Source organism: Lampetra planeri, chromosome 1, assembly GCF_965212315.1.
Source record: "Lampetra planeri chromosome 1, kcLamPlan1.2.h2, whole genome shotgun sequence".
Lineage (NCBI taxonomy): Eukaryota > Metazoa > Chordata > Hyperoartia > Petromyzontiformes > Petromyzontidae > Lampetra > Lampetra planeri.
The window spans coordinates 16,821,198-16,847,941 of NC_136107.1; the positions used below are offsets into that span (position 1 = coordinate 16,821,198).

The 26,744-nt window shown below is 43.3% G+C and overlaps 1 protein-coding gene across 5 annotated transcripts in view; it reads right to left on the minus strand.

Moving 5' to 3' along the window:
* Nucleotides 1–26,744, minus strand: part of ANKRD28 (ankyrin repeat domain 28) — a 64,003-nt gene that overhangs the window by 11,667 nt on the left and 25,592 nt on the right. For 3 of the 5 annotated variants that reach the window (XM_078594936.1, XM_078594926.1, XM_078594909.1), the window contains exons 2-22: nt 22,630–22,713; nt 21,692–21,770; nt 20,384–20,454; nt 19,634–19,834; nt 18,429–18,516; nt 17,831–17,973; nt 16,462–16,674; nt 15,400–15,478; nt 14,285–14,399; nt 13,496–13,578; nt 13,004–13,121; nt 12,185–12,253; nt 7,922–8,062; nt 6,100–6,211; nt 5,203–5,229; nt 4,849–4,920; nt 3,948–4,149; nt 3,468–3,555; nt 3,235–3,352; nt 2,686–2,905; nt 305–392 (exon numbers count right to left, since the gene is read on the minus strand). In XM_078594936.1, coding sequence (XP_078451062.1) covers nt 305–392; nt 2,686–2,905; nt 3,235–3,352; nt 3,468–3,555; nt 3,948–4,149; nt 4,849–4,920; nt 5,203–5,229; nt 6,100–6,211; nt 7,922–8,062; nt 12,185–12,253; nt 13,004–13,121; nt 13,496–13,578; nt 14,285–14,399; nt 15,400–15,478; nt 16,462–16,674; nt 17,831–17,973; nt 18,429–18,516; nt 19,634–19,834; nt 20,384–20,454; nt 21,692–21,770; nt 22,630–22,713 — 2,411 coding nt within the window. The remainder of the gene's footprint in view (nt 1–304; nt 393–2,685; nt 2,906–3,234; nt 3,353–3,467; nt 3,556–3,947; nt 4,150–4,848; nt 4,921–5,202; nt 5,230–6,099; nt 6,212–7,921; nt 8,063–12,184; nt 12,254–13,003; nt 13,122–13,495; nt 13,579–14,284; nt 14,400–15,399; nt 15,479–16,461; nt 16,675–17,830; nt 17,974–18,428; nt 18,517–19,633; nt 19,835–20,383; nt 20,455–21,691; nt 21,771–22,629; nt 22,714–26,744) is intronic. The other 2 variants (XM_078594946.1, XM_078594917.1) reach the window with 1 other exon arrangement.

Consider the following 26,744-nt stretch of genomic DNA (forward strand, 5'->3'; position numbering starts at 1 on the left):
CATCTAAAATAGCAAGGCCAAGGCGTACCCATCACACAATAGGTTCCCTATGGTGTGACTATTGTTCCGTTTCCCTTACGGTCAACACAGCTCCCTATAGTTCTAAGGAACATCGCGCATAGACCCCACATGCCCTTAATTCACGCAGCTCTCGAGAAAAGATTGTGCTGTAATTTATTCAAAATATAAAAATAACCTGATTAAAAAATATCCCCTTCCTCCACGATGTATTCATACATATTATTTTTACGAGCGCAGTTTTAGCGGTTCTGAATGCAGATCAGATAAACAGCGCAGCACTCACACAGCACAGTGCAGCGGTGAGAAGGCATTCCCTTCCTGCTTCTGGAATACGTCCAGCTCCAGCAGCAGCTCTACGCAGCCGTCGTGACCTGAGCATTCCACAGAAGTCACGCAATGCATGCATCACCAGATGCATAAACAACCATCTTACACTCAGACGCTTCATGTTTCGACGTCCGTTAAGGAGGAAAGAACAAGGTAGGTAAAACACATCGAGTTGGGAGAACAACCCACGAATAACGTTGAGCAAAAAGTGTTAGATATAATTCAAAAAAACATCAGACCCTTCATCTTCTGGAAAATGTGCAAGAACCCACGTTACAATGAGTACACCACCATGGAAGCCATTATGCCACCGTCACCCATGGCTAGAAAGACTTAAGATTCCCCATAGCCATAAAAACGTATGGGGAAAGTGCTACTAGTGAGCACCTACTAAAGGTCAGCATACAAATTAAGGGGGTGATAACGACGAGCATCATAAATTTCGATTTAAAGCTTTCGTGACTGCAGGGATTCATCTTCTTGGTTCTTTCGGTAAAGTCACGTAGAAGGGAAGTAATAAAATAATAAAAATAAAACATAATAAAACAAAATAATTCTCACGACGTTTCGGCTACAACGCAAGCAGCCGTCTTCAGGTGAAGAATGAGACACTACCAAGCTAGGAGCTTATATATAAGCTGGGTTGGAGGTGGAAGAGCGCCTTAATAAAAAGAATGTGCATATGAAGAGGAATTTAGCATATTCATGGGAAATGCGTAGGAGGTGGGCGGGGGGGTTTCAAAGTCATATTATGTCCATGCATTATGCAGGATCAGCAGCACCAAGGGGGGGTGCAGGGAGTAGCATTAACAAAGGCAAGGAATGTTAATGATATGTAGCTGCAGTTACTAAACAACCACGTTGAAAACTAAAGTATAAACTACATAAAAAACTAAAGTATAAACTGCATAGCACCATCAGTATACTTACTATACTCTACAATAAGCTGAGTTACTAACAGCAAGTAATACATTACAATTCTACGTCGTAAAATTATATAATATGCTTCCATCTAAACTTTATTCTCTTACATCACACGAGCATATACCGTACTATATACTGCCATAGATAAACCCAACATTAAATTATATACTGTATTGCTATAAACCACCCTATACCTTATACATTTTTAATATAACACTATGTATTAACGACATGTGTTTCAGGTCAGACATGTCGTTTGTCTCACAAACGACATGTCTCGGACCGCATCCGTGAACATAAAGCTGACCTGAAACACGGTAGGACAAACACCTCAGCCGTGGCAGATCACTGTTACAACTCAGTGGGCTCACATGACATTGACTTCTCCAAGACAGAGGTTCTCTGCAAGCCTTCTGGCTATCATGAGAGATTCGTTCATGAGGCGATCCACATATACAAACACAGAGACAATTTTAACCGAGAAGATGGATTCTGGCTTAGCAATCATTGGAAGGACGTAATAAACCATTTCGATACACATTAGGGTGGGTAGAATAATACATAGTGTTATATTAAAAATGTATAAGGTATAGGGTGGTTTATAGCAATACAGTATATAATTTAATGTTGGGTTTATCTATGGCAGTATATAGTACGGTATATGCTCGTGTGATGTAAGAGAATAAAGTTTAGATGGAAGCATATTATATAATTTTACGACGTAGAATTGTAATGTATTACTTGCTGTTAGTAACTCAGCTTATTGTAGAGTATAGTAAGTATACTGATGGTGCTATGCAGTTTATACTTTAGTTTTTTATGTAGTTTATACTTTAGTTTTCAACGTGGTTGTTTAGTAACTGCAGCTACATATCATTAACATTCCTTGCCTTTGTTAATGCTACTCCCTGCACCCCCCCTTGGTGCTGCTGATCCTGCATAATGCATGGGCATAATATGACTTTGAAACCCCCCCGCCCACCTCCTACGCATTTGCCATGAATATGCTAAATTCCTCTTCATATGCACATTCTTTCTGTTAAGGCGCTCTTCCACCTCCAACCCAGCTTATATATAAGCTCCTAGCTTGGTAGTGTCTCATTCTTCACCTCAAGACGGCTGCTTGCGTTGTAGCCAAAACGTCGTGAGAATTATTTTATTTTATTATGTTTAATTTTTATTATTTTATTCCTTCCCTTCTACGTGACTTTACCGAAAGAACCAAGAAGACGAGCATCATGCCTGGCTGTCTTATATCTCGACAGTGCTGACGTTTTACACACCACATTGGGTGAAACATAGTTTAAGGCTGAAGTAATGAACAGGAGGCTCAGTATACATTTCGACAGCACTTGCCACCAGTCATCCACAGGCAGAAACTGGTCACACACACACGATCCGTGCACAGCCCACCATTGTAACACGCCCAATGGAGCGGCGTGTAGCCGCTGCGGTCGGTGAGTGGGATGGGTGCGCCGCTTGCCATGGCGGCCTGCACGAGGGCTGACAGGATGCCCATGTGACCACAGGCGGCAGCCATGTGCAGTGGGGCCCGGCCACGCCGCTCGCGCAGGGACACGTCCACGCCGCGCTGCAGCAGCAGATCCACACACTCCTCGTGGCCGGTTGCCGCCTGTACGCACAAGGCACCGCCGCACATGGTGCAAGAATCAGTGACCACCCATCGTTGTAAAGCTGCCGTGATCACCTCTTGGATTGTGAGTCCGTTAGCGGTCCTTCCACTAGTTTTATGTCCCTTCTCAATAAGCAATGAAATGAAACTTTTATTGAATGCATGACTCTACCATTTTAGCCAAAGCTTTTCAGAAGACATGTTGGATAAATGAACCCGACTCAATTACACAGACTGACGGAGGAAACATATCGATTTAAACAATGGAAACTTTCTGGGGAAAGTTATGATGTGATCGTCTGGTATTTCTAAAACAGGCGGCTCCTCACCGCTCTGTGTAGTGCGGTGCACCCTTTCTTGTCCTTGGCATTAATACTGGCTCCTTTGCTCAACAAAAGAGAGGCGCAGTCAGTGTGGCCATTCCCGACCGCCAGCATCACAGGCGTCCTGTGAAAGCGAGAGCAATTCCACACGAACAGCAATGAACCCAGCATTCATCTACACCTCCACTTCATATCGCAGCACACGGGATGAAAAGCGGGTGCCTTGCAGCAGTACGTACTGCTCGCTGGCGTCGCTCGCGTCCACCGCCTCGTTGGAGTCTGCGTTCTCTACCAGCAGGCGCAAGCACTCCACGTGTCCATTGGTTGCTGCATGCAAAAACAGGAAATGCCGCAAATGCTGAAAACACTCCCAAGGCGGCTTTTTCAGCAGAAGCAATTCACGGACAAGATTCCGCAAGGAGAAGGGCACCACCTCGTCCTCACTTCCAGGCCTGATCTCAGAGGTAAAAACAGCCGATGCAGAGGCAGTGCTCGCTACCAATGCCAGCTCTTCATTAGGGAGCCAGTGAGGCTGTGCCCCACGAGTCAAAAATGAAAGTAAAGCCCTGACAATACTTACCTGCTCATTATCAAGATTATAAACTGCTACCCCCCGCACCCTCTCTCTCTTTTCTCCTCCTTCCCCAGTACCCTATCCCTCACCTTGAAGCTTCTGTGACCCCACCAAAATATATCTACCCACCGGTCACCAAGACTACCTGCAGAGTGGAGTGCAGTCCGGCGATCGGGTCCCTCCTTGAGCAGAACGGACGCCCCGTGCTGAATGAGCACGCGCACGCAGTCGGTGTGCCCTCGCAGCGCGGCCAGGCCCAGTGGGGTGTAGCCGCTCCCTTCCCGTACATCCAGGTCGACCAGCGAGCGGATGAGCACCTCTAGCGCACCATGGTGCCCATGGTAAGCCTGTGGGAAAAGGCAGCGTGAGTGTCGGTGCGTGCAAGCAGAAATGCGAGGCCGCAAAACAAAAGCGTCTTGATGCACGCCTAATGCACAAAACAGCGATAGGGAGAATAAACGTGAATAGGTAATACTAAGATGTAACGCAAACATTCTAAAGTAATGGCACTTGTGTTCAACTTTAATTATGAAGCTACATTTTAAAACCTCACTACATATAACTCTTTATTATATAGTGATGGGGGAAGGGATGGTTCAGATACAACAAAAAGATGGATAGTATGTAAATAAGGCTATAGAATGCATTCATTGTTTACCTAAATACAATGGGGGTCTAGATGTTGTTTCATCTACTTTTATTGTATGTTATAGTAATTGGTCACCGAGTCACAGGTTAAGAGCAGATATATACAACCAGCACATGAGTAACGAGGAACAAATGAGCGTGGAATCGTCTATTTTCTATTTCCTTTCTTTCTTTCACAAACACAGTTAACCTGCGAACTGGATAATTCACCCGCACATAACCAAGAGTTAACTACATTACCATATGCATGGCCTTAAAAAACTATTTATTTGAATAAACGATTTAAACAATGCTCCTAAATTAATTTGAAAAAATACTGCTGGAGATGTCCCCCCCCCCTGCCCCCCTACGTTGCGGATTGGTCGCGTCAAACAAAAGGAGGGTGCAGGCAGACGTACGGCCAAGTGTAGGGGGCTGATGGGGTGTCCACTTTTTCCATCGCTCTGGAAGGCTCCAGGTTGCTCCAGCAGCTGTACGGCGAACGCAAACCACATGGCCACTTAGTCCACCCCTCTCAAGATTGCGGTCACGCTCAAAGTGTGCAGAAGGAGAACGACGAAGGGCCGGACGTGGCACGGTAGTTTACAGGTCTCATAAAACATCTGAATATTTAAATAAATGTACTGTAAATGCAATTCATTTCCATTGAAAATGGAAGCTAATGTACATCTATAATTATAAATTGACAGTAAAAAGTGCTTTTGTTACCCAAGTGCGCAATGTACGACTGCAATATAGCCAGAGTTACTTACAACGTAAAGTGGTGCTTCATTGGAAATCTGGTAGAGAAAGAACACGGAAAATGGTTTTATATAGGTGAGAAGTTAATTATAACCTGCAGAATAGAATGGATCCTAGAAAAACATTATGTGCTAATGTGTATATGCACAACGCTCACGCAAACAATGTCATTTGAATGCCTCTGAAGCACAAAAATGTCAGATGCTTTACATGCGTACATGTGCCCGACAATGCAAATGAGATGAGCAAGCAAGATTGTAACTTATGTAAATATGTATTGCTCTCATTTGAATTAAAATCTAATCTGTTTAGGGTGATTTAGGTGACTTTTTTCACAATTTTTTTTATTGTGTAAAAATACATGTCTGTGTTGATAGATGTTCAAAGAGGTGGAGTTAAACAACGACACCATCAAAGAAGCTACTGGTGCATGCAAAGAGTGCTACAAATATATTGGAAGAATGAGGTAAACAACTTGGAAGCTCAACAATGTGCAAGACACAGGAGGACAGGTTACTGACATGCATTGGAAGAGCACCCTGAAGCCAGTGTAAAAAGCTAGATCTTGGGATACTCTCCAAGTGCATAAATTACATCTTAACAATGGCTAATTTTCACCAAGATTTTTTTAATGAAAATAGGTTGCCACCACTGGAATCGTTGCCTAAAATGAACAAAACATCTGACGGAAACAAGCAGTCTTTAAGATGAGAATGACCCCTACCTAAGACACCTAACACCAGACTTTGGGGGTCAGGTGTCGACTTCGCCACAGCTATGATATCACAGAAATGAGGCAGCACTGGTGTGATAGATGTCAGGACAGCATCAATAGTTTCGGTCCCAGTGACCTCCTGACTTGTGTTAAAAGGAGCGTGGAAAGCGGTGGGCATGCAAGAGGGACATACCAACTCGAGACACACACGGTGGCCGTACGCAGCGGCGTAGTGGACGGGCGTGTAACCCTGCTTGTCCTGGATTCCTGGGTCGGCGTCCTTTCTCAAAAGGTGCTCCAGACACCTGGTACAAATAAACAAAGGCACAGCCGCTCGTTCAGCTACCGCGTCTCATGCCGCCATCCTATTCCCATTCATTCACATCTGTGCTTCTGAGCAAGTACTGTGTACATGTATAATCCTTTTGCAAATCCACTGCTGGATGAGGGCCTTCTCATTCTCTACGGGTCGTGGGAGTTATTTGCCCATTCTTCGCCACACTGGTTAATGTGGGTTTGTGAAGGTGGGAAGCGTAGACGTAAGAGGGCATAGACAAAGGTACAATGCATATTTATGCACTGCCCTCTGCTGACAACTACGTAGCACATAATGCAGCCACCGATGATGCATGGTGTTCACCCATCCAAGCACTATCCAAGTTCATCCCTGCCAAGCTTCCAAGATCTTACAAGATTGAGCGCATTCCAGGTGATTTTGTCGTAGGCTATAAAAATTGGATAAATAAGAGCAGAAGTGAATAACATGATGGTGCGAGCATTTATCTGCAGTGGTGAGCGCACACAGTTGGAGACATTTGGCCCAAGTGGCGAGCCTTGGTTAAAAAACAGAACAATAAGCAGAGATTTTACTTTATAAAACACATACAATGCAACTGGTATTGGCCAAACATCCCAAAGCTGAAAAGTTACCAGATAATTACTAAATTGGAATTACACGTAGCAACATCGTTCCCTTCCGCAAAAAAAACACTCAGTGAGGTTTTCATGGGTAAACAAGCAAAGTAATAATAGCTATATAGGACTGTACTGACATTGTATTGTACACTGAGAATGATATTGTGCTCTAAGTATCCACTTACAAGGCAACCTTGTTCTCTTTGTCTGGTGCCCTTAGTAGCAGCTTGTGTTGCTTTTCCCTGTCTTTGGCAACAGCCAATGTGAACGCTTGGCAAAACACCACCGTCCCTTAATGCTCCATAGCGATTAGACCCGTCCATGATTCACTTCCGTTATTAATACTAAAGCCAAATCTGTAAATGGTAATTATTAATCAGGGTGTTAGCTGCCAATGTGATGTTTACTTTCACAAATAACTTTATTTTATTATTACATGTCCTGCACATTAACGGCTGTAAATATTGAAAATTTGGTTTATATTTTAAATTAAAACAAGAGTGCATGTGGGTTCCGATGTAATGATAACAGGTGGCCATTGAAAAAGTAACATTTGGACGAATCATTAAAGAACATTTAGCTCTTTGAGACCGACGACATGATCTCATTTCCTTTTAGATTTGAGCTTTAGGAATGCTAACATCGGAAAAAGCCAAGCATTTTTAAAAACTTTCAGTTAAAATATATATTACTGCTGTAAAACCTTAAAATTCAACTTCCATGTTAAACAGCCTTCAACTTCTATGTTGACCAAGTTTCTCAATTCACACAATACACAAACGAACGAAAGTGTATAACCAGTTTAACATGTAGGCTTTCGCTCCCCAACACACCAGTGTGCTGTACTAGTGACGAATTGGCATACTCTGTTTACGCGACAACCCTTACAAGCTGGCTGTGTCGGGTGGTGGCGGGTTTTAACGACACATTTATATATTTACGCGATCGAACCCAAAAAAAACCTGAATTATTAAAGTATAACCAACGCTACGAGACGAAACCCACCGCACAAAGGGAGCCGACGATGGGAATGTGTTGCGAAAGCATAGACTGGATGGTGACTGAACCCCCCCCACCACCCGTTGGGGCCATGTCCTCACCTGCCGTCACCGTCAGCCGCAGCAGCGTAGTGCAGCGGTGTGCAACGGCGTTCGTCCTGCTCATTGAGACGCGCGCCTGACGCGACCAGCGTCACCACACACTGCACATTGCAGTTGGCCGCTGCATAGTGCAGCGCTGTCCTGCAATGAACAAACGCGTGGCGCACATCAGAGCTGCTGTTGTTCGCAGAATAATACTTTAATTTTATATAGCGTCATTCATGCCAAGCATTCCACAGCGCTGTACATTAATACCTACTATAAGCACCCAGGAATGACTGTCCTTAACGCGAGTGACGTCACTCCACATCGACCAACCCCCCTAGTTAATAATCATGAACAGGTTACGTCCTCCACATCGACCACCTCCATTAATAATCATGAACAGGTGACGTCACTCCACATGGTGCACCCTCCCTCCTCATTAATAATCATGAGCAGGTGACGTCACGCCACATAGAACAGCCCCCCTCATTAATAATCATTATAAGGTGCCGTCCTCCAAATGGACACCCCCCCCATTCATAATAATTAGCGGCTGACGTCACTCCACATGGGGGGCCGAGGTGCCTCCTCGCCCTTCCTCGCTACAAAGGCAGAACCCTCACGTCACGATCTCCGTAACGCTATTGAGACATCAAAGTAAAAAGGACGTCATGATGAACAAGGGATTATAACCTTAAAATTAAATAGGTATGTGTCACCGCGCCCTAACAAATTGTACATGCATTAATGAAATGAATATCACATCGCGGTCTGCTTTTCGCTTGCAAGGTTCAGATTTACTGCAATACACCCGTCCTTGGACGGGCAAAAGGATAGTTATATATAAAGACCAACTCCCATATACAGCCACAATCAAAGCAAATGAAAACCCTACTACCAAGCAAAATATTTTTTTAAAGCAATTAATAAATGGCACCAAAATAAAAGCAAACAACAAAAAAATTGGCTAACGTTGTTGTGTCACTACTTCTCGGCCTCTCTTATGTACCGTGAAGAAAGGCCACTGCTTGAAACGTCAACGATTACATTGTTTTCCTTAAAAGGCAATGCTATTCACAAACGTTTCAAGTTGTTTTTTGTTATTTGCACTTGTGCACCACTGCCAACGCAGTATCACAGAATAATGTGTAAAATTGGGCATTGTTTACAGTGGAAATCACACTTAATTAACAGGACCCTGTGGGGTGGGCTGGTAGGACTGAACAATTGAATGGCTATAATAAAATGAAATGGCAAAAAATGGCCGCCAATAAGTGGATGCCCTGTGGCCCCGCCCTCCACCCGCGTAACCCCGCCCCAACCACCCGTGGCCCTGCCCCATCTCGGTGTCCCCGCCCCCAGCTCGTTGCCCCGCCCCTTACCACCGTAACCCCGCCCCAACCCCGCGTAGCCCCGCCCTCCACCTCGTGCCCACGCCCCCTGCCGCCGTTGCCCCGTCCAGCCCCGCGTAGCCCCGCCCCCTGCCGCTGTAGCCCCGCCCAATACACCCCGAGCGGGGGAGAGATTCCCAGGCCTGGCTCGGCTGAAGAGCCGCCGACGAGGGGGGGGTAGGGAGTTGTTTTTAATGTAAAAGCTTTAAATTTAAATGTTTCTATTAAAAAACATCAGGGAATGTAACATTGTTAAACATAAACTCCCTTTCACACACACGGGGGAACTATACGAAGGGAAAGCTTGAGGCCTAGGTCTAGGCTTTAGGCCTAGCTGTAGGCCTTAGGCCGCCGTGAGTTAATTGTTAATATAAATGTTGTAATTATTTATGTAAAAGCTTTAAATGTAAATGTTGCTATTAAAAAAACATCAGGGAATGTAACATTGTTAAACATTAACTCCCTTTCACACACACGGGGGAACTATACGAAAGGAGAGCTTGAGGCCTAGGTCTAGGCTTTAGGCCTAGCTGTAGGCCTTAGGCCGCCGTGAGTTAATTGTTAATATAAATGTTTTAATTATTTATGTAAAAGCTTTAAATGTAAATGTTGCTATTAAAAAACATCAGGGAATGTAACATTGTTAAACATTAACTCCCTTTCACACACACGGGGGAACTATACGAAAGGAGAGCTTGAGGCCTAGGTCTAGGCTTTAGGCCTAGCTGTAGGCCTTAGGCCGCCGTGAGTTAATTGTTAATATAAATGTTTTAAACATCGTATTCACACACAAGTATTTCTACTTGTGCTGCAATCTTTGATTATTTAGCTGCTGGCTGCATGTTTGGTGGCGATGCTACCGTTATAGCAGCACCAACTGCGGTTGGTTCTGGGTCCATGGAAACGACGCTTTTCACTGCGAGTTTGTAAAGGGTTCCAGCAGCAAATGCGGTCTCTGTTTCAGTAAGCATCCTTTCAACGTGGGCGTCCAGACAACCATTGGGGTCTTCAAAGTCGTGGTTGTTTTCGGTATCCATGTCGTGCGCGCGAATAAAAACTCGAAGTGCCAAACAAACACTGCTCAATGTAGTACTGTTATATGAATATGCCAAACGCCCGTTTATTCAACTCTATGTAGACGACATAAAATGCACCAAGGTGCCGTTTATTCCCTCTATTTTATTTCACCTTTATACTAGTAAATGCATTCGAGTTTCCCCATCTAAGGTCAATTAATCTCAGATGTGATCGTTTGGAAATGAAAGACTACGAGTCTTTAAATCTCACAGCGTTTCTTGTCAAAACAAACACTTTTAATTAACGTTACACTAGAATACAGTAATTTTTTCTTTAACTCCTCTATACCCGGTCGATATCCCTGTACCGGTACTAAGTATTATTCCTACCAGCCCACCCTGCAGGGTCCTGTTAATTATTTATGTAAAAGCTTTAAATGTAAATGTTTCTATTTAAAAACATCAGGGAATGTAACATTGTTAAACATTAACTCGCTTTCACATACGCGGGGGTACGATACGAAGAGAGAGTTTCAGGCCTAGGTCTCGGTTTTTGTAGGGTCATGCCAAGTGTTTGCAGTAGGGGGCGATGTTGCTACACGGACGGACGGACGGACAAACGGACGGACGATATAATCTATTGGTGGCTGGTCCACTTCGTTCCTACCAGTAACAGTCTCTTAAAACCATGTATGAACAAGCATGTGGTGAGGGATATGTATATGCAATTGTTACTGAATATATATAGTGCAGTGGTAAGTACACTGCTCCATCAATCCAGCGAAGCGAATTCGATTGCAGGCCACAAGCTAATTGGTTATTTCCAACCCCCACTTCAACAACCCGCATTGACCAGCATGGTGAAGTATTGTCAAACTCCCATGCTGAGGCATTCATCGAGCAGTGAATCGTCTTCTAAAACACTTCTTATTCTAAAATCGTGATCATGTGCGTCACAAAAGTGGAGCAAACTAGACTGCGCCATTTAAAATAAAACCCATTACAAACACGCTGTATTTCAAATCACAAGCACGCAACTACAAGTGTACGTGTGCGGCCACGCACACAAATATGCAAGACCCTGGCTCAGGTGAACACACACACCTATGTATAAAGCAACATCACACGTGGCTGGCGTGCACAATGTTTACGCACACCATCTGAATGCCAAAACAAGTGTGCACCCACGTGGAAGAACGCACACCTAGCGGCCGCAAACACATGACCGCCCACAAGCTCACAAACACTGACTTTTCTCACAAACACTGGCTTTACACTGCACTTATTCACAGATGCGAAATCAAATATCCTGTGAGTTAACAGAGTTTTTTGCATTGGGAATTTTAAGTTTATTTTAAAGATTTGTGAAAAAAAAATTCTATACAGTATATGAAAAGTCATGTGTTTGAATGCTTCCATGTGTAACTAACAAGACTGATACATGTTCTTTTCTACTACTATGAAAGCATTTCATTAAAACTTATTATTTTAACAATTATTTTTTTTGTATTCTGCAGCAGTGTAATGGGAGAAACACGCTTAGGTATACAGAGGTGAAAACGATACCAGGAACAGAAACCACCGTTTTATGAAAATATGATTCATGTCTAACGTAACTGTATAAATACACAAAAGCCACATCTGACTAGCCACATCACACTGTACTATTTCTTTCAGGAAGCACTGAAAGGGCAGTGAAAACGAATCCTTCCAAATGGGATTCCCCTAATGCCACTCCGAAAAATGTGGTTAATCATTTAAAACGTATGAGAAGTGTGTGTGCTTGCCTAAGTATAATCCACCGGGACACATTTGCATGCAAAGTGGCGAAACCCTAACTAGACTTAATTTGACGTTGAGAAATCACTCACCTCTCAAAGCGATCTTTCTTGTTCATGTCGGCTCCAGTAGAGAGGAGCAGGTTTAAGCACTCAACATTGCTGCCAAAATAAAAAGTTCAGTCTCACCACACGGCAGCTAACACGAGGCGTACAGCGCAATTCACATGGCTTACAGTCACGCCCGTGTGCTTTAAGGCCAATACATTTAAATGAAATGAACCACAACGCTTAAAAATAAAAAGCATGCCTTTTCGCTTTGAGGCTCAATTCCACTTAGAAAATATCACTTCAAATAATTGGCCATATTCATTGAGCTTTTGAAAGAAAATGACTGGAAGAAAAATTGGTTTTGCTCCCATGTATTGACCATAACCTTGATAAAAATGGGTACACTGCAATCAGTGTGAATGTCTGTGCACGCTACATGTTATTTGTAACCTCATGTAATGTATAACATGACACGAATCTAACGCCACTTTAGCAGCAAGAGGAAAAGTGTATTTCCCTCTTTATAAGATATGTTAATTAAAACGGAATGAAAGGCTACACATCATTTGGTATGTATTTTCAGAATTGTTTTTTTATTGTGGAAAGCACACAAGTCCAACGTGTCAATGGTTTCGAGGGGAGGGGACAGAAAAACCTGGGGGGGGGGGGGGGGGAGTACTTTCAGCGCTTGGCCATGTGTAAGTGGGGGAAAAACTTATTTTTACCCAAATCAGACTGCGTTCGGAAATGCCTAACATTACTGTGTTCAGCTGTGCTCTGTTGTGCAGAAGTTCACGTGAATTTAGCGCTTGTAAATGTACTAATGTTGGGGTGTAACACAGAAACATTTCAGTTGCATACCCTCCAGAAGCAGCCGCATGCAGGCACGTCCTCCCAAACTCATCTGGAGTGTCTATCTCGAAGCCTGCAGATAGCACGTGTTCATTACTAAATGAGGACACGATGCTGTACTTTTGTCCTAGGTGAACCGGAAACATTCCAAAAAGGGAGAACTGGTGTTAAGATCTCACAAGGACAGAGGCGTCATACCATATCGCGTGGTTAAAAACTCGGGAAGGATTAAGACACGTGTCTACCACAAGTGGTACACACGTAAGACGAGAGTGAATAGAACACTGGGTTTCATTCAAAGACGTTCGAGTGTTACAACAGCTATAAGACATGCACGCAGCCAAATTAATGAGACAGGTTAATTTTAAAATAGTGGGTGCACACGCCACCTAGAACTCACAGTTATACAAGTTTTTGATAGCACTCGCATATAAGAAATCTACAGTCAGCAGTGGTGAGGCACTGTTGCCGCCGAGGCTGTGACTGAGTGGGACAGCGTACCTGCAGACAGCAATTTTCGGCAGCAATCGGAGAATCCGCTTAGGGCAGCGAGGTGTAAGGGGAACATGCCATAAATGCCACGCCTGGAAGGAAATAGGCAGGCGAGTTAAAACTTCACGTCAATTAATCAAGTTGTCGTGTTTGACAAAAGGTCAGGGTTTAAGAGGCACCAAGTATGTCACGAGGGAAACTCAAGAAAATCTCAAATAAATCTAAAAAATCTTTACATTTTAATAACATTATTTGATTACGCAGAAAACTTGCCTTAATCTCAATGATCTTATCCAGGAGTGGATTAATTTACCATTAAAAACATTTTTTTGCATATGGCAGGAAGCTCGCATGCCTGGAGAAAAATCTAATGTGGACTTTGCTAAATGCCTCAGTGGCAAATTGCGTTCGACCATCCCGTGATGTTTAAGATTTAGAATGTTGACAGTGTGATGATGAGTTGGTGCCTTCAGTATAGAACAGTTCCAATGTATGGCATCAAGACCCGATTAGCACGGTTGGCTACGTACGGTGTGAAAGAAGTTCAACATACACACTCAGAAATGTCATGGTGCACTTACAATGCAAGTGACAATTATCTTCACGCCTACCACCAGTATTACAAGAAAAATTCCACGTAAAATAAAACGGGCGAGCTGAGGGCCATGTTCTTAGCATGTTCTGCTTGGCAAAGTGTCCCACTTCTATGTGCAGACATATAGAAGTGGGACAAAACTGTCTTTCACCATTTCTCAATATAAAGTAAATTCAGCACACGAAGGAAACCTGAGGACTCACTTGGCAGTGTCGGCTCCGTTGGTGATGAGGGTGTTAATGAGTAGTTCGTGTCCGTATCTTGCAGCGATGTGCAGCGGGGTGTTACCATCCCTGTCCTCGCAGTCAATCTCTCCACCTAAACACCAAGCAGGCACCCGTATGTGTAGACACAGTGTGTCGGCCCATCTACCTCTCACCATTGCTCAACATGAAGTCAATTATGGTTGCATATATTACAATGCAACCCGCGGGCTATTTAATGAATCAACACAATTCGGGTTCCAACTTTACAATTTATCCTTTTTGTACCGCTTCTACAGTTGTATTGGCACCGCTAGCTTAATTGTAACATCCTGACGATTGATTCCTGAACGAAGTATTAACCGTGCGAATCTTGGGCAAAGTACATTTGAATCAATTAACCAACGCATCATTAGATGCCTATAGGATATAGAAAATAGTTTTTGCATACCAAACATTACTTTGTAACAGTTTGGTGTTTTAGATGCATTATGCTTACATTTTGAAGGTTGTTTTATACACAAACTTTCATTGTCTGGATAAATATACTATATCACTGGCTGCAATGTTCCCATAAACACATGCACATCCTGTAAATGTCGTGCAGATACACATCACGGTGCACATTTTGCCATGTGCAGCGGTAATCCGCTAATAGGGGTTTCCTAGGCAACTGGTCTAATGAGATCATCTTATGCCACTAATGAATGGAAACGACCCTGCTTGTTTTCACCAACTGCATGCCCTGGGCACAATTACAGTGTTTGTCCCAGTTGTTTCTATCAGATACGCCCTTTCACATGAAGTGTTGGATGGGTTTAGTAACATCTCTTGCACAAGTCGGGAAGGGCTCGGTGTTTGAACATTAACAAATGGGCATCGACGACTGCGGCCCAGCGAGACAAGATTGCAAAACCACCCAGAGCTAACTGTAACTTTTGGGTAACCACAGTTTGCTTTGTGACCAGGTGATAGTGAACAACTGTTACGAGGAACACCAAAGTAATAAGGCCACCTTTCAATACAGATCCATTTACAAAAAACTGTTTTGTATGCAAGTTATGTGCTTAAACTTTGAGTAGATATTAAATAAATAAAATACAAACACCACACACCGTTCTGAATTAGTGTCTGTGATCTTGTAAACCTGCCGTGCACTGCCGTCATGTGTAGAGGACTCTTTCCATCCTTGCTCTGCATTTCAGAAAGGACATACTGCAGTTATATCGGATGAAGTTCAAAGTGACAACAAGATGTTGCTGATGATGAGATTATGTAGTCAGGACATTGTCTGATGCAGCAACAAAATGAAAATTAAATTTCAGCAGTGTCACTTCTGGTAAATTGCATTAATGATCCAATGACCCACACAGAGCATGCAGTGAAGAGATGCCCTCCTTAGCGCGGGTGTGCGACTTACAACCATTAAGCAATAAATTATGCGGTCAGCACATATCCACAAGAACATTGCACAGAACAAGCAGACACAGGTGAGACATGCCCTTGAAGTCAACTACAATTAGAGCTCACGCAATGAATGGCAGTCAAGAGGCAGCACCTCCGATTAGCATGGTTGGCTATGTACAGTGCAAAATAAGTTAAACATACATAAAGTATTCTCTCGTTATTCACAAACTTGCATCTGCAATTTTGGCTATCCGCGAATCACATCTGAACTCAACATGACTGCATTTATAAACTATTATTCAAAACTTTTATATTAATTGAATTTGTTCATTATAAAAAAAAATTGTGTTATGATAATTTTCATGTATTCAATAGCTTATTTATGTATTTAAGGTCATTCATGAGAAAGACAGGTTTTCGTAGGCCAATATCATCATCCGCGAAATTTCCTATTCATAAGCATCTCTGGAACGTATCCCTCACGAATAAGGAAGAAATACTGTACATACATACAACGCACGAGAGGGGAAGATTCAAAAGGATTCAAAGCGATCCTTTTGATCCACATGCAGCAGTCAAGTGATTACGCAGACACAAAATGCACAAACACCTTGAAGATTTCATTCGGAAGAAACAAATGATCCTGTTCATGGCACTCATGAAGAGCGGAGGATGCAGGCACTGCACGCCAACAAGACAAAAAGGCAGGGGTGGCACCCGTCGGGTGTAGAGATGCGACCCCGCGGGGAGGGCGGGCGCATGCCCATTACCTGCACGTTCACGTCAGCGCCGTTGTTCACCAGCAGCTCGAGGCACAGCGCGCCATGCGTGGAGGCAGCGGCGAAATGGAGGGGAGTGAAGCCTCGCTCGTTGGCCTGGTTCACGTTGGCGCCACAGTCGATGAGCTCGTTGACCACCACGTCCTGCCCATTGTAGCATGCCACGTGCAGCGCCGTGTTCCCAAACGAGTTTGGATCGTCAATCTGGGGGTGAAAAAGAGGCGGCGGGTTAGGAGAGAGTGCGAGGTGCAAATGTGAACATGTGAGGATTAGGATAGCCCGTTTGTCAATCAACTGCCGGACGTGGGCCTCACCACGCCATGTGGGTCATGTGGGCGAGTAGACCATACTTCCGCATACTGGTCAGTGTGGATTGGTGAAGGCGTGGAGCATAGCTGTGGGAGCATAGAGGTACAGTCCAACAATGGACATGGCTGCACTTCCCTCTGCTCCATAACCTCAAGACAATAACAACCAATTTTCGTGGGGGTTCTCACCCATTCAAGGTCTACCCAGAAGAACTTCCGAGATGTGATAAGCTCAGGCACATTCCAGATGATTTGGTCATAAGTGAGTTGTAAATGAGGGAGCTCAAAACATGCAAAATTACGAATGTTTATGACACTTGCTTAATATTGTAATCATTTCTGATTTTGTCTCCAACCCAAATGTAAATGCTGTTATTGTGATTTACTCGTTTATTTTATTAGTGTTCAAGTGTTAGTGCTAAACTTAATACGTTTTCTGAAATGTCAACAGATTTTAAATACACATAGGACACTGTTAATGTGTTTTGAAGACTGCACACTGTCATGCGTTGTGAATTTGCAATATGACCACGATGCTAAAGGCAGTGATGATGTATCGTTCATGACGTAAAATGTAACATTTTACATGTTTTAATTGGTTTAAAAAAAATATTAATTTTTCAAGCTATCACTAAACATAAGCAATGGCCATCATTAGACATGCTGCTCACATCAATGACTACGAAATGTTAACTACCTTGCCTGGTATCCAGGAGGTCGTGGGTTTAATCCCGAGCCTGATGGCTGTATATTTTGCATGTTCTCCCCGTGGTCGCGTGGATTTTTCTCCGGGTCCTCCGATTTTTCCCTCCAAATTTAGAAACATGTGTTGAGAGTATTTTGGCTGATATAAATTTCCACGTGATAAATCACTTCATTCAGCTCTCATTCGTAGTAAAGTCACTTCAGAAAGAAAGAGCTAGTGAGCTCAGTGGGCCTTACCTGGTAAAATACTAATATTTTTTAGTTTTAACTTCAACATTAAAAAGGTCGAGTGGGGGCAGGGTGTGACAGAGGAAGGATCCCAGGGAGGTGATGAGGCTTCTGCTCACATCCACACCCAGGTCCAGCAGCAGCTTCACGACACCAATCTGTCCGCTCGAGGAGGCGGCGTGCAGCGGTGAGTAGCCCTTCTTGTCCTTGCAGCGCACCTCTGCACCGTGCGCCACCAACACCTTCACCACCTCTATGTGGCCTGACGCGCACAAATGCACGTCCAGAAAAACAAATGGGCGCCCGCGTGCATGGACAGCAGCCATTCATTGTGGTGCCGCGGTGACATCACATCAGCATCTACAAAATGCATGCGTGGCCACAACACTGCATACACCAATACACCAATGTGCAATAAAAAAAATGTTAACCCTTTGTCAATCCACTGCTAGATGAAGGACTCCACCACACCATGTTGGTCAGGGGAGTTGTTTCACAAACTCACATCGTTGCGCAATACTTTGCCGAAAATATGACTGTGAATTAAAAAAATCCACGATTGGGTTTTTTTGTAAAGATGTGTGGGAATAAACCTTCAAGCACATACCATGCAGTGGCTGTATTTTGAAACGCTGCCACATTAGCAGACAAGAATGGATCCACTTCACAGAAGATCTACGAGGCATGTTTGTGTAGGAGTTGAAGTGGGGACCTCACCCATGTAGGCTGCCCAGTGGATGGCACGGCGGTCCTTCTTGTCAAAGGCATTGATGTTTGCTCCTTTCGCCACCAGAAAGTTCACCATCTGGAAGGAATTTGAAACTGTATCTTTCTGTGGCGCAGCAGTGAGTGTATAGTGTTTCAGTGTTGCTACACTATTATATAAATCTAAAAAAACGATTCAACAAAGCTTAAATATATGTTTAAGAATATATCGCTTACAATAACACGTGAAATGCCTCATGTTGTACGAGTAGAAAAAGGAAGATAATGCTTTGGCTGACAAATATTTCACAGGCAATGATATTGATTCACGCGAGAAATTCTTTACGCCCAACTCAAGCACTATCACAAACAAACAGTCAGGTGGCCTGAAAAACAAACCAACTACACATGTGCAAAAGTATACATGTTCAATCTTGCACGAAGTAGTCAATGCACATCTGCTCATGTGAATTACAGGCGTTAAAATGGAGGTTGTTAAACTATACAATTACAGTACTCTGATTGTATGTCTACACTAAACATGTGTGCATATTTTTTTATGCATATTATGATTCACCCCCACACCATCCAGCAATTTAATTAAATCTCAATATTCCTAGTGTTTTACATGTAGTATTATTTCTGTCCTTTTTGCACTTTTTCATACATTTGCCTCAAAATAAAAATATAATTTCAATACAATTTCAATAACTCGAATAAACTATTCACACACATCACTGTATGCAAATATCTTAAATGTCAATAAAGTTACGTGAATGTGCTCAAGGGCACATGGGTTGTTGCTCATCTCCAATTACAGCCCATACATAGCCAACCGTGCTAAACGGAAGTGCGAGGGAAGGACAAGAAACTCAACACAAAAAGCAGTTCTAAAGATATTATTTTTCAATCTACATTTAAAAGTGCTTAGTTCCAGTGGCTTCCTAATAGTGGAAGGAAGAGTGTTCCAGACGGCCACGGAAGCGCAGAAGAAAGCGCGCGATGCCGTGACCGCCTTTATTCAGCGGTTTGCTAAAAGCCGCTGCTGTGAGGACGACTGGAGTTCGCGTGATGGTTTATGCTCCTTGATGGGATCCGCAAGGTATTGTGGTTCATTTGCAGCCAACACATTGTGCGTAATAACTGCGATCTTATAATGTTCTGAAGACACAAAGGCAGCGTGCAACCAGGTTGGTGGGAGCCGAGCATGATCGCACCTCGGAATGGCCATTGAAGGCAGCGTGGTGCAAAGCAGTGCGCCCAGCACGGTCCGATACGTTGGAGCTGCTCAGCATGGGGATGATCGCCTCGGCGCACTTGACAGCACGGTTGGCGGCGGCCACGTGCAATGGAGTCTGCCAGTTCTTGTCCCGGGCATTCACATCCGCGGAGTGTTTCAGCAAAGTCTGCACTGCGGCCTGCGGAAAGCGAGCGTGAGGATGAGCGCACATTGTGTCCGGACCGCCGGGGGTAGCTTGGACAATGCAAATGCCATACTGCAGTGATTTATTATCTGTCGGCTCTGTAGCATCTAAATGATGCATGTCTTCCACTGTGTAGTTATTTCCACAAGTTGTGTGCGATTAATTAGCAATTTGGATTCATGTAGAATTTAAATGCAGTTGAACATGGGCATCCTGGGGAGATCCTCAGAACAAACAAAACATGTTTTACGCTCAAATTGGTCTCGTGCGTATTTTTTTACACAAATATAACTGCATGCATCACAAAACACACATTGCAATAAATAAATAAATCGTCCATCAAGGTATTTATTTTGCATGAATAGCAAGCCTTGTTCCTCCAATGCCAGTTACATAGCCTTCAAAGTATTTCCACCAATGTGTGAAGCCAACCAATTCTGCAAGCGGAGACTTTTTCTTGAAAAAAGGCTGTGTTAAATTATTTAAATGACACATTACACAAAAGGAAACCCTCGATTCAGCAAGATACAGCTCTCCTGTTACCTCACTGCGAGAAGCACACGCACGGTGCAGCGGTGTCAGCCATTTATTATCCTTTGAGTTGACTCGAGCTCCTGTGAATGCAACAACGAAGCTTAATCACCTTCACATTCTTGCAAAACCATTGTAAAAAGCACCACCACCACTAACCAGCACAATCTTACAAGCAACCTCATCACCTTCCCATTCATGTGTAGTAGGTTCAATGAGACGTGGACGACGTAGTCGGAGGCACACTTATTTATTAAACGTTTCACTCAATACAGGCCAAGGTATACAACACTCGAAGGGGTATCGGCCCCTTCACCCGTCTAACAGGGAGATCCCACTATCTCTATCCCGGCTAGCCTACTCCCAGGTCCTCCACTCGAGAGCTAGGGGAGGCTAGCTGATCCAGCTCTGGCCAAGCAAGGATCACGGCACCCTTAGTCACCAGACCGGCTCTTACAAGAGCATCGGCTCTGGGCTCTCGGGGCCACGCCACTGGCTTGCCCTGGTCGGTCCTTAGAAGGACAGCGATCCAGGGGAGTCCCAGGGCCTATCTAGCCAGTCTTCTTTCTTCACTGGGTTTAAGCTAAAACACTGAACCCCGAGCCCACCAGCTCACCGCCTTATATAGCAACTCCCCCCCCGAGGGGTGGGGCCGTGGGGGATCACAGCCCCGTTTCAGCCCCCCAGGGCTAACCGATGCGGACATGGATGTAAGCATCCTTCCGCGTGCGGGCATAACCACCCCTGGTGTTTGTTCGCCCTCCCGTAACACCTCTACACATGCACCACAACCATGACCACCCAGCAGCCAAACTAAACTACCTTCAGATGTATGTTATACCATCACCATTACCATCCTGCAAAGACTCAACCACTGCCATTCACCACTAAATGGCGGTGACGTCACCACGGCACTTGTGCCAGGGTATGTGAACTTTAAAGCCATGTGAAGTATTGAAGGCTCACTGGCAGGTCACGGGACAGACCCAGGTTCCATGGGTTGATTAACCGAAATGACTGGCAGATGCACCACCTGTGCCCCCTACTGTGCCAATTGGAAATAATCTAAACCACCTTCATTAGGCATGACCACCACTACCATAACATGAAACTCAATGCAACCTAAGCCACAAAACAAACTCAATGTAGACTAAAAAGAAACGCATTGTTCATTTACTTCACGGCTCTTGGTTTGGTCAGTTTGTTGGCAGAGCAGTGGGAGCCAGGAAAACAAACGAGGCCGGGTGGTGCATGGGGGTGGTGCGGCGCGACGGAGCAAGGAGGAGGCTGTCATCAACGCACGCGCCAAGCAGCACTTACCTGACAGCACAAGCAGCTCGATGATCTCCGCTTCCCCCAAATAGGCGGCCGCATGCAGCGGCGTCCTCTTCTCATCGTCCTGATGGAAGGACATGCATGGCCTCTTTCACACATGCTTTGACTCAGTGACAGGTCGGGGTTACGCAAAAGGCGCACGCCAACCCAGTAATCACCCATCTTTGTGCCCTTATGCAATATGATACTATTAAACAAGTAGTTACATCCCAGAGCGATTAAAACACATTTGCACTGTACAGTGCTGCATAGCAGACTGACAAAGGCTTTACAACTGCTACTATGATCAGTTTAACATGTAGGCTTTCGCGACCAATATTATTCACAATAAAGGTTTTTAGGTTAGATCGCGTAATTATAAATGTGTCGTAACCCTCCACCACCCGACACAGCCAATTAGTAAGGGATTTGTCACGTAAACAAATGGCAATTAGTTACTGCTTCAGCCCACCGGGGTGTTGGAGAGTAAATCCACAATATTTACAATTTGATTATTATGCTATGATCCATAGCAGCAGATTCAAAACATATTTTTAGGAATTTTCTTAAATACAACCAAGGATGACAATGTAAAAAAGAATTACTGAAAATTATTATGTAATGCAAGTGCAACACATAAGTGTGCTCCTCGCTTGCAGGAATTCTGCCATTATGTATATAAAAAAAAACATTCCACGTCGAGCCCCATTTCCATCACTGCTCTAGAACCCATGGAGCTGCCGGTAAATGCAATATCAATAATTCCATAGCAGAATGGTGACTCATGTAGCCAGCGAAAACACCAGTGTCTTTATGAGCGGCTAGTTATATTGCCGCTGAAATCCGTGTTCTTTCTTCTTTAATAGGAGTCTGTGCTAGGCAGCTCCGGCTGTCTGCACAATGTTTCACCAGTCCTGCAGTCGATCAGTTATTACGGCCCTTACCACGGCATTCACCTCTTCTTTCTTGTAGATGAGCGAGCGCACCTCATCTGGGTCTCCGTTAAATATCGCTTGGATCAGAGGAGCCTGGAAACATAGCAACCAAAGCCCAAGGCATTCACAAACCAGAAGCCGCACACATGCACTCATGCCAGCTGATCTCCTTCAGAATATACGACGCAGCACGTCTCGTCTTTCTATACAGCAAAGGCAACAACATAGCAAACAGAACTGTCATAAAAACATTTACTCTTATTATTTCACATTAACATCTTAAACGATTAAGTAAAGAAATATCGGATTATTGTTTAACAACACAGGACTTAACAAAGGCATTTCAAATTGCTATCTTGTAAAGTGTTTTTTCATAAAGTCTAAATATATCATTGAGAACTTGGTTTTTAAGAGCTTAGATAATTTCATCAATTCCCTCTAATTCAAAGAACTTTTAATCGTCTACAACAGCTAAACGTAATATTTGATATTCATGTTTATTTTAGAGAACTTTCTCTGTAATTTAATGTATCCAGCCATTGGTATAAAAACCTTCATGAAATTCAGTTGGTTCCCATGATTGATTGGCTTCTAAATTGCCCATTATTCTATTCCTAATAATATTTGTAAACAATTTATAAACATGTAAAGGGGGACTAATAGGTATCTAATTGTTCAAATCAGTTGTATTTAGTTTGAATGAGAAGCATTTAATTCCTGTATAAACATTTAATAAGGTGGCCCTCGTATTATTCGAACAGCTGGTCCCGCTTCTTTGGAAGAGCTAAACTTAGAATGCACAAAGAAACAAATTGCATATCACCTTGGGAGTCCAGTAAGGATATATGAATGGCAAAACTATTAGTATCTCTGATTTGCTGATGATGCAGTCATTTAACAAGCAATTGAAATTAATATGTCTAATGATTGATGGTAATAAAGAATATTGGTTTCAAGATAAACATAAATAAAACAAAAGTAACATATGGGTTTACTCAACAAATGCAAATATTCGTTGGAGGGTATGTTTTTTGTTTGCATTCTGACCACAAGCATTGTGGTTAATGCAGACATGATTCCTTGTAAAAGGTTTCAGTTTGGTGTTTTAACATTTTAACACTTGTTTTGTTGCCAGAAAAAGGAGAAAAACTATTATCAAATGAAAATAAACCCATCAGAGTATGTATGTCGAGGGCAATTACTGAACAAGAACCAGGATCAAAATAATGAAACAAAGGGACAAGCAGAAGGAGGGACACTGAACTTAATAATGAAAATCTAAATATCAAGTATCAAAACAAACAATAAACCGGACCCACACATTGAAAAGCTAGATGTTAACAAAGTCGTAATTAATCGCAGTAACAGTTCTATTTCTGAAGGTCTGAAATCCGTTTTAGCTAAAGGACTAAACTTTGCAGTCACACCTAGACACATACCAGTTAATGATATAATTGCTCGAGTAGATGTAGCTCTCAAGGGCTTGAGTCACATCGCTGCAGACGTAGCAAGATCCGAAATCTCTGCAACCCTCAAAAACGCTAAGATGCCAGCTAGCAACATCAGCAAAGATGAGCGTTTTGAATTAGCTCAATTAAAAAAGAGGGATGACATTGTCATCCTCTCAGCCGACAAAGGCAATGCCACTGTCATCATGGACAAAATAGAATACAACAACAAAATTCAAGAACTACTCAACGATGGCAGCTATACAAAAATAAAAAGAGACCCCACCAACAGCCTCGTCACTAAAACCAACAAAATCATTTCTGATTCAACCGCATTATTTGATCAGACCAAACAGTTCTCGTTGAAACCTTCTGCAGCCAGGCCACCAAGATTATACGGCTTGCCAAAGATACATAAAGAAGATACACCTCTTCGTCCCATTGTCTCAACTATCAACTCCCCCACCTATAAATTGGCTCATTTTTTGTCTGAAATCCTACGGCCTTTCACTGGAAAAACCACCTCTGCGGTACTAAACTCTACTGACCTGGTATCGACAATCAAGGGGATAGCCCTGTCCCCAGACGACCTGCTTGTCAGTTTTGATGTGGTTTCCTTATTCACCAAGGTTCCTGTACCAGACACCATCGCAATCATTGAAGACTTGGTTCATCAAGGACTGAATGCTGGGGTACCCCCCCTGGTGAGACACTGCTTAACCAATACATACTTCACCTGGAATGAAACTTTCTACAAGCAAATTGAGGGCACCCCAATGGGCTCCCCCCTATCTCCGGTTGTAGCCAACATCTTCATGGAGAAATTTGAGACGGACGCCATCCAGACTGCCACTCTACGCCCGACCTTATGGAAGAGGTACGTAGACGACACTTTTGTCATCTGGCCACATGGCCGGCCTGCTCTAGACCAATTTCTCGACCACATCAATTCCATACACCCAGCCATCAGATTCACCATGGAAGTCGAAACAGATGGCAAGCTACCCTTTTTGGATGTCCTAATCAAAAGGAGACCTGATGGTTCAATGAGCCACTCTGTCTACAGGAAAGCCACCCATACGGATGCTTACCTAAAACCGGATTCCCACCACCATCCATCCCAGAAGAATTCCCTCATCAAGACTCTATATCATAGAGCCCAATGCATATCCGACCAGGAACACATTGCCAGTGAACTCAAACACGTACGCCAAGCTCTTAAGGCTAATGGTTACTCCGACTACACAATCCGCAAGGCCATCACTCCAACCGTCAAGAAGGATCCTGCTGAGGAGCCTTTCAAAACCATCACCTTACCCTACATTGCTGGGGTCACAAAAAAGATCTCCAAAATCCTGATTAAACACAAGATTCAGGTACGATTCAACACAGTACATAAAATCCGTGATCTGGTTCCGTCTGTAAAAGACGTGGTTCCAGACATACAGTACCCTGGCGTCTACAAACTAAGTTGCCTCAGTGGTAGCAGTTACATTGGGGAAACCAAACGACATGTCTCGGACCACATCCGTGAACATAAAGCTGACCTGAAACACGGTAGGACAAACACCTCAGCCGTGGCAGATCACTGTTACAACTCAGTGGGCTCACATGACATTGACTTCTCCAAGACGGAGGTTCTCTGCAAGCCATCTGGCTATCATGAGAGATTCGTTCATGAGGCGATCCACATATACAAACACAGAGACAATTTTAACCGAGAAGATGGATTCTGGCTTAGCAATCATTGGAAGGACGTAATAAACCATTTCGATACACATTAGGGTGGGTAGAATAATACATAGTGCTATATTAAAATGTATAAGGTATAGGGTGGTTTATAGCAATACAGTATATAATTTAATGTTGGGTTTATCTATGGCAGTATATAGTACGGAATATGCTCGTGTGATGTAAGAGAATAAAGTTTAGATGGAAGCATATTATATAATTTTTACGACGTAGAATTGTAATGTATTACTTGCTGTTAGTAACTCAGCTTATTGTAGAGTATAGTAAGTATACTGATGGTGCTATGAAGTTTATACTTTAGTTTTTTATGTAGTTTATATTTTAGTTTTCTACGTGGTTGTTTAGTAACTGCAGCTACATATCATTAACATTCCTTTCCTTTGTTAATGTTACTCCCTGCACCCCCCCTTGGTGCTGCTGATCCTGCATAATGCATGGGCATAATATGACTTTGAAACCCCCCCGCCCACCTCCTACGCATTTCCCATGAATATGCTAAATTCCTCTTCATATGCACATTCTTTTTGTTAAGGCGCTCTTCCACCTCCAACCAAGCTTATATATAAGCTCCTAGCTTGGTAGTGTCTCATTCTTCACCTGAAGACGGCTGCTTGTGTTGTAGCCGAAACGTCGTGAGAATTATTTTATTTTATTATGTTTTATTTTTATTATTTTATTACTTCCCTTCTACGTGACTTTACCGAAAGAACCAAGAAGATACATATTATCTGCTATGATACATGGGTCTAAAACTTGAACGACAAATAAAATGGAATATAAGCTGAAAAGTGTACAAAAATCATTGGTGGAACATGCTTGGAATTACAATGAGAAAGAGGTACAGATTGGATCAGAACAAGAACAAGTTAGAGACATCATACTATGTTCTTTCGGTAAAGTCACGTAGAAGGGAAATAATAAAAT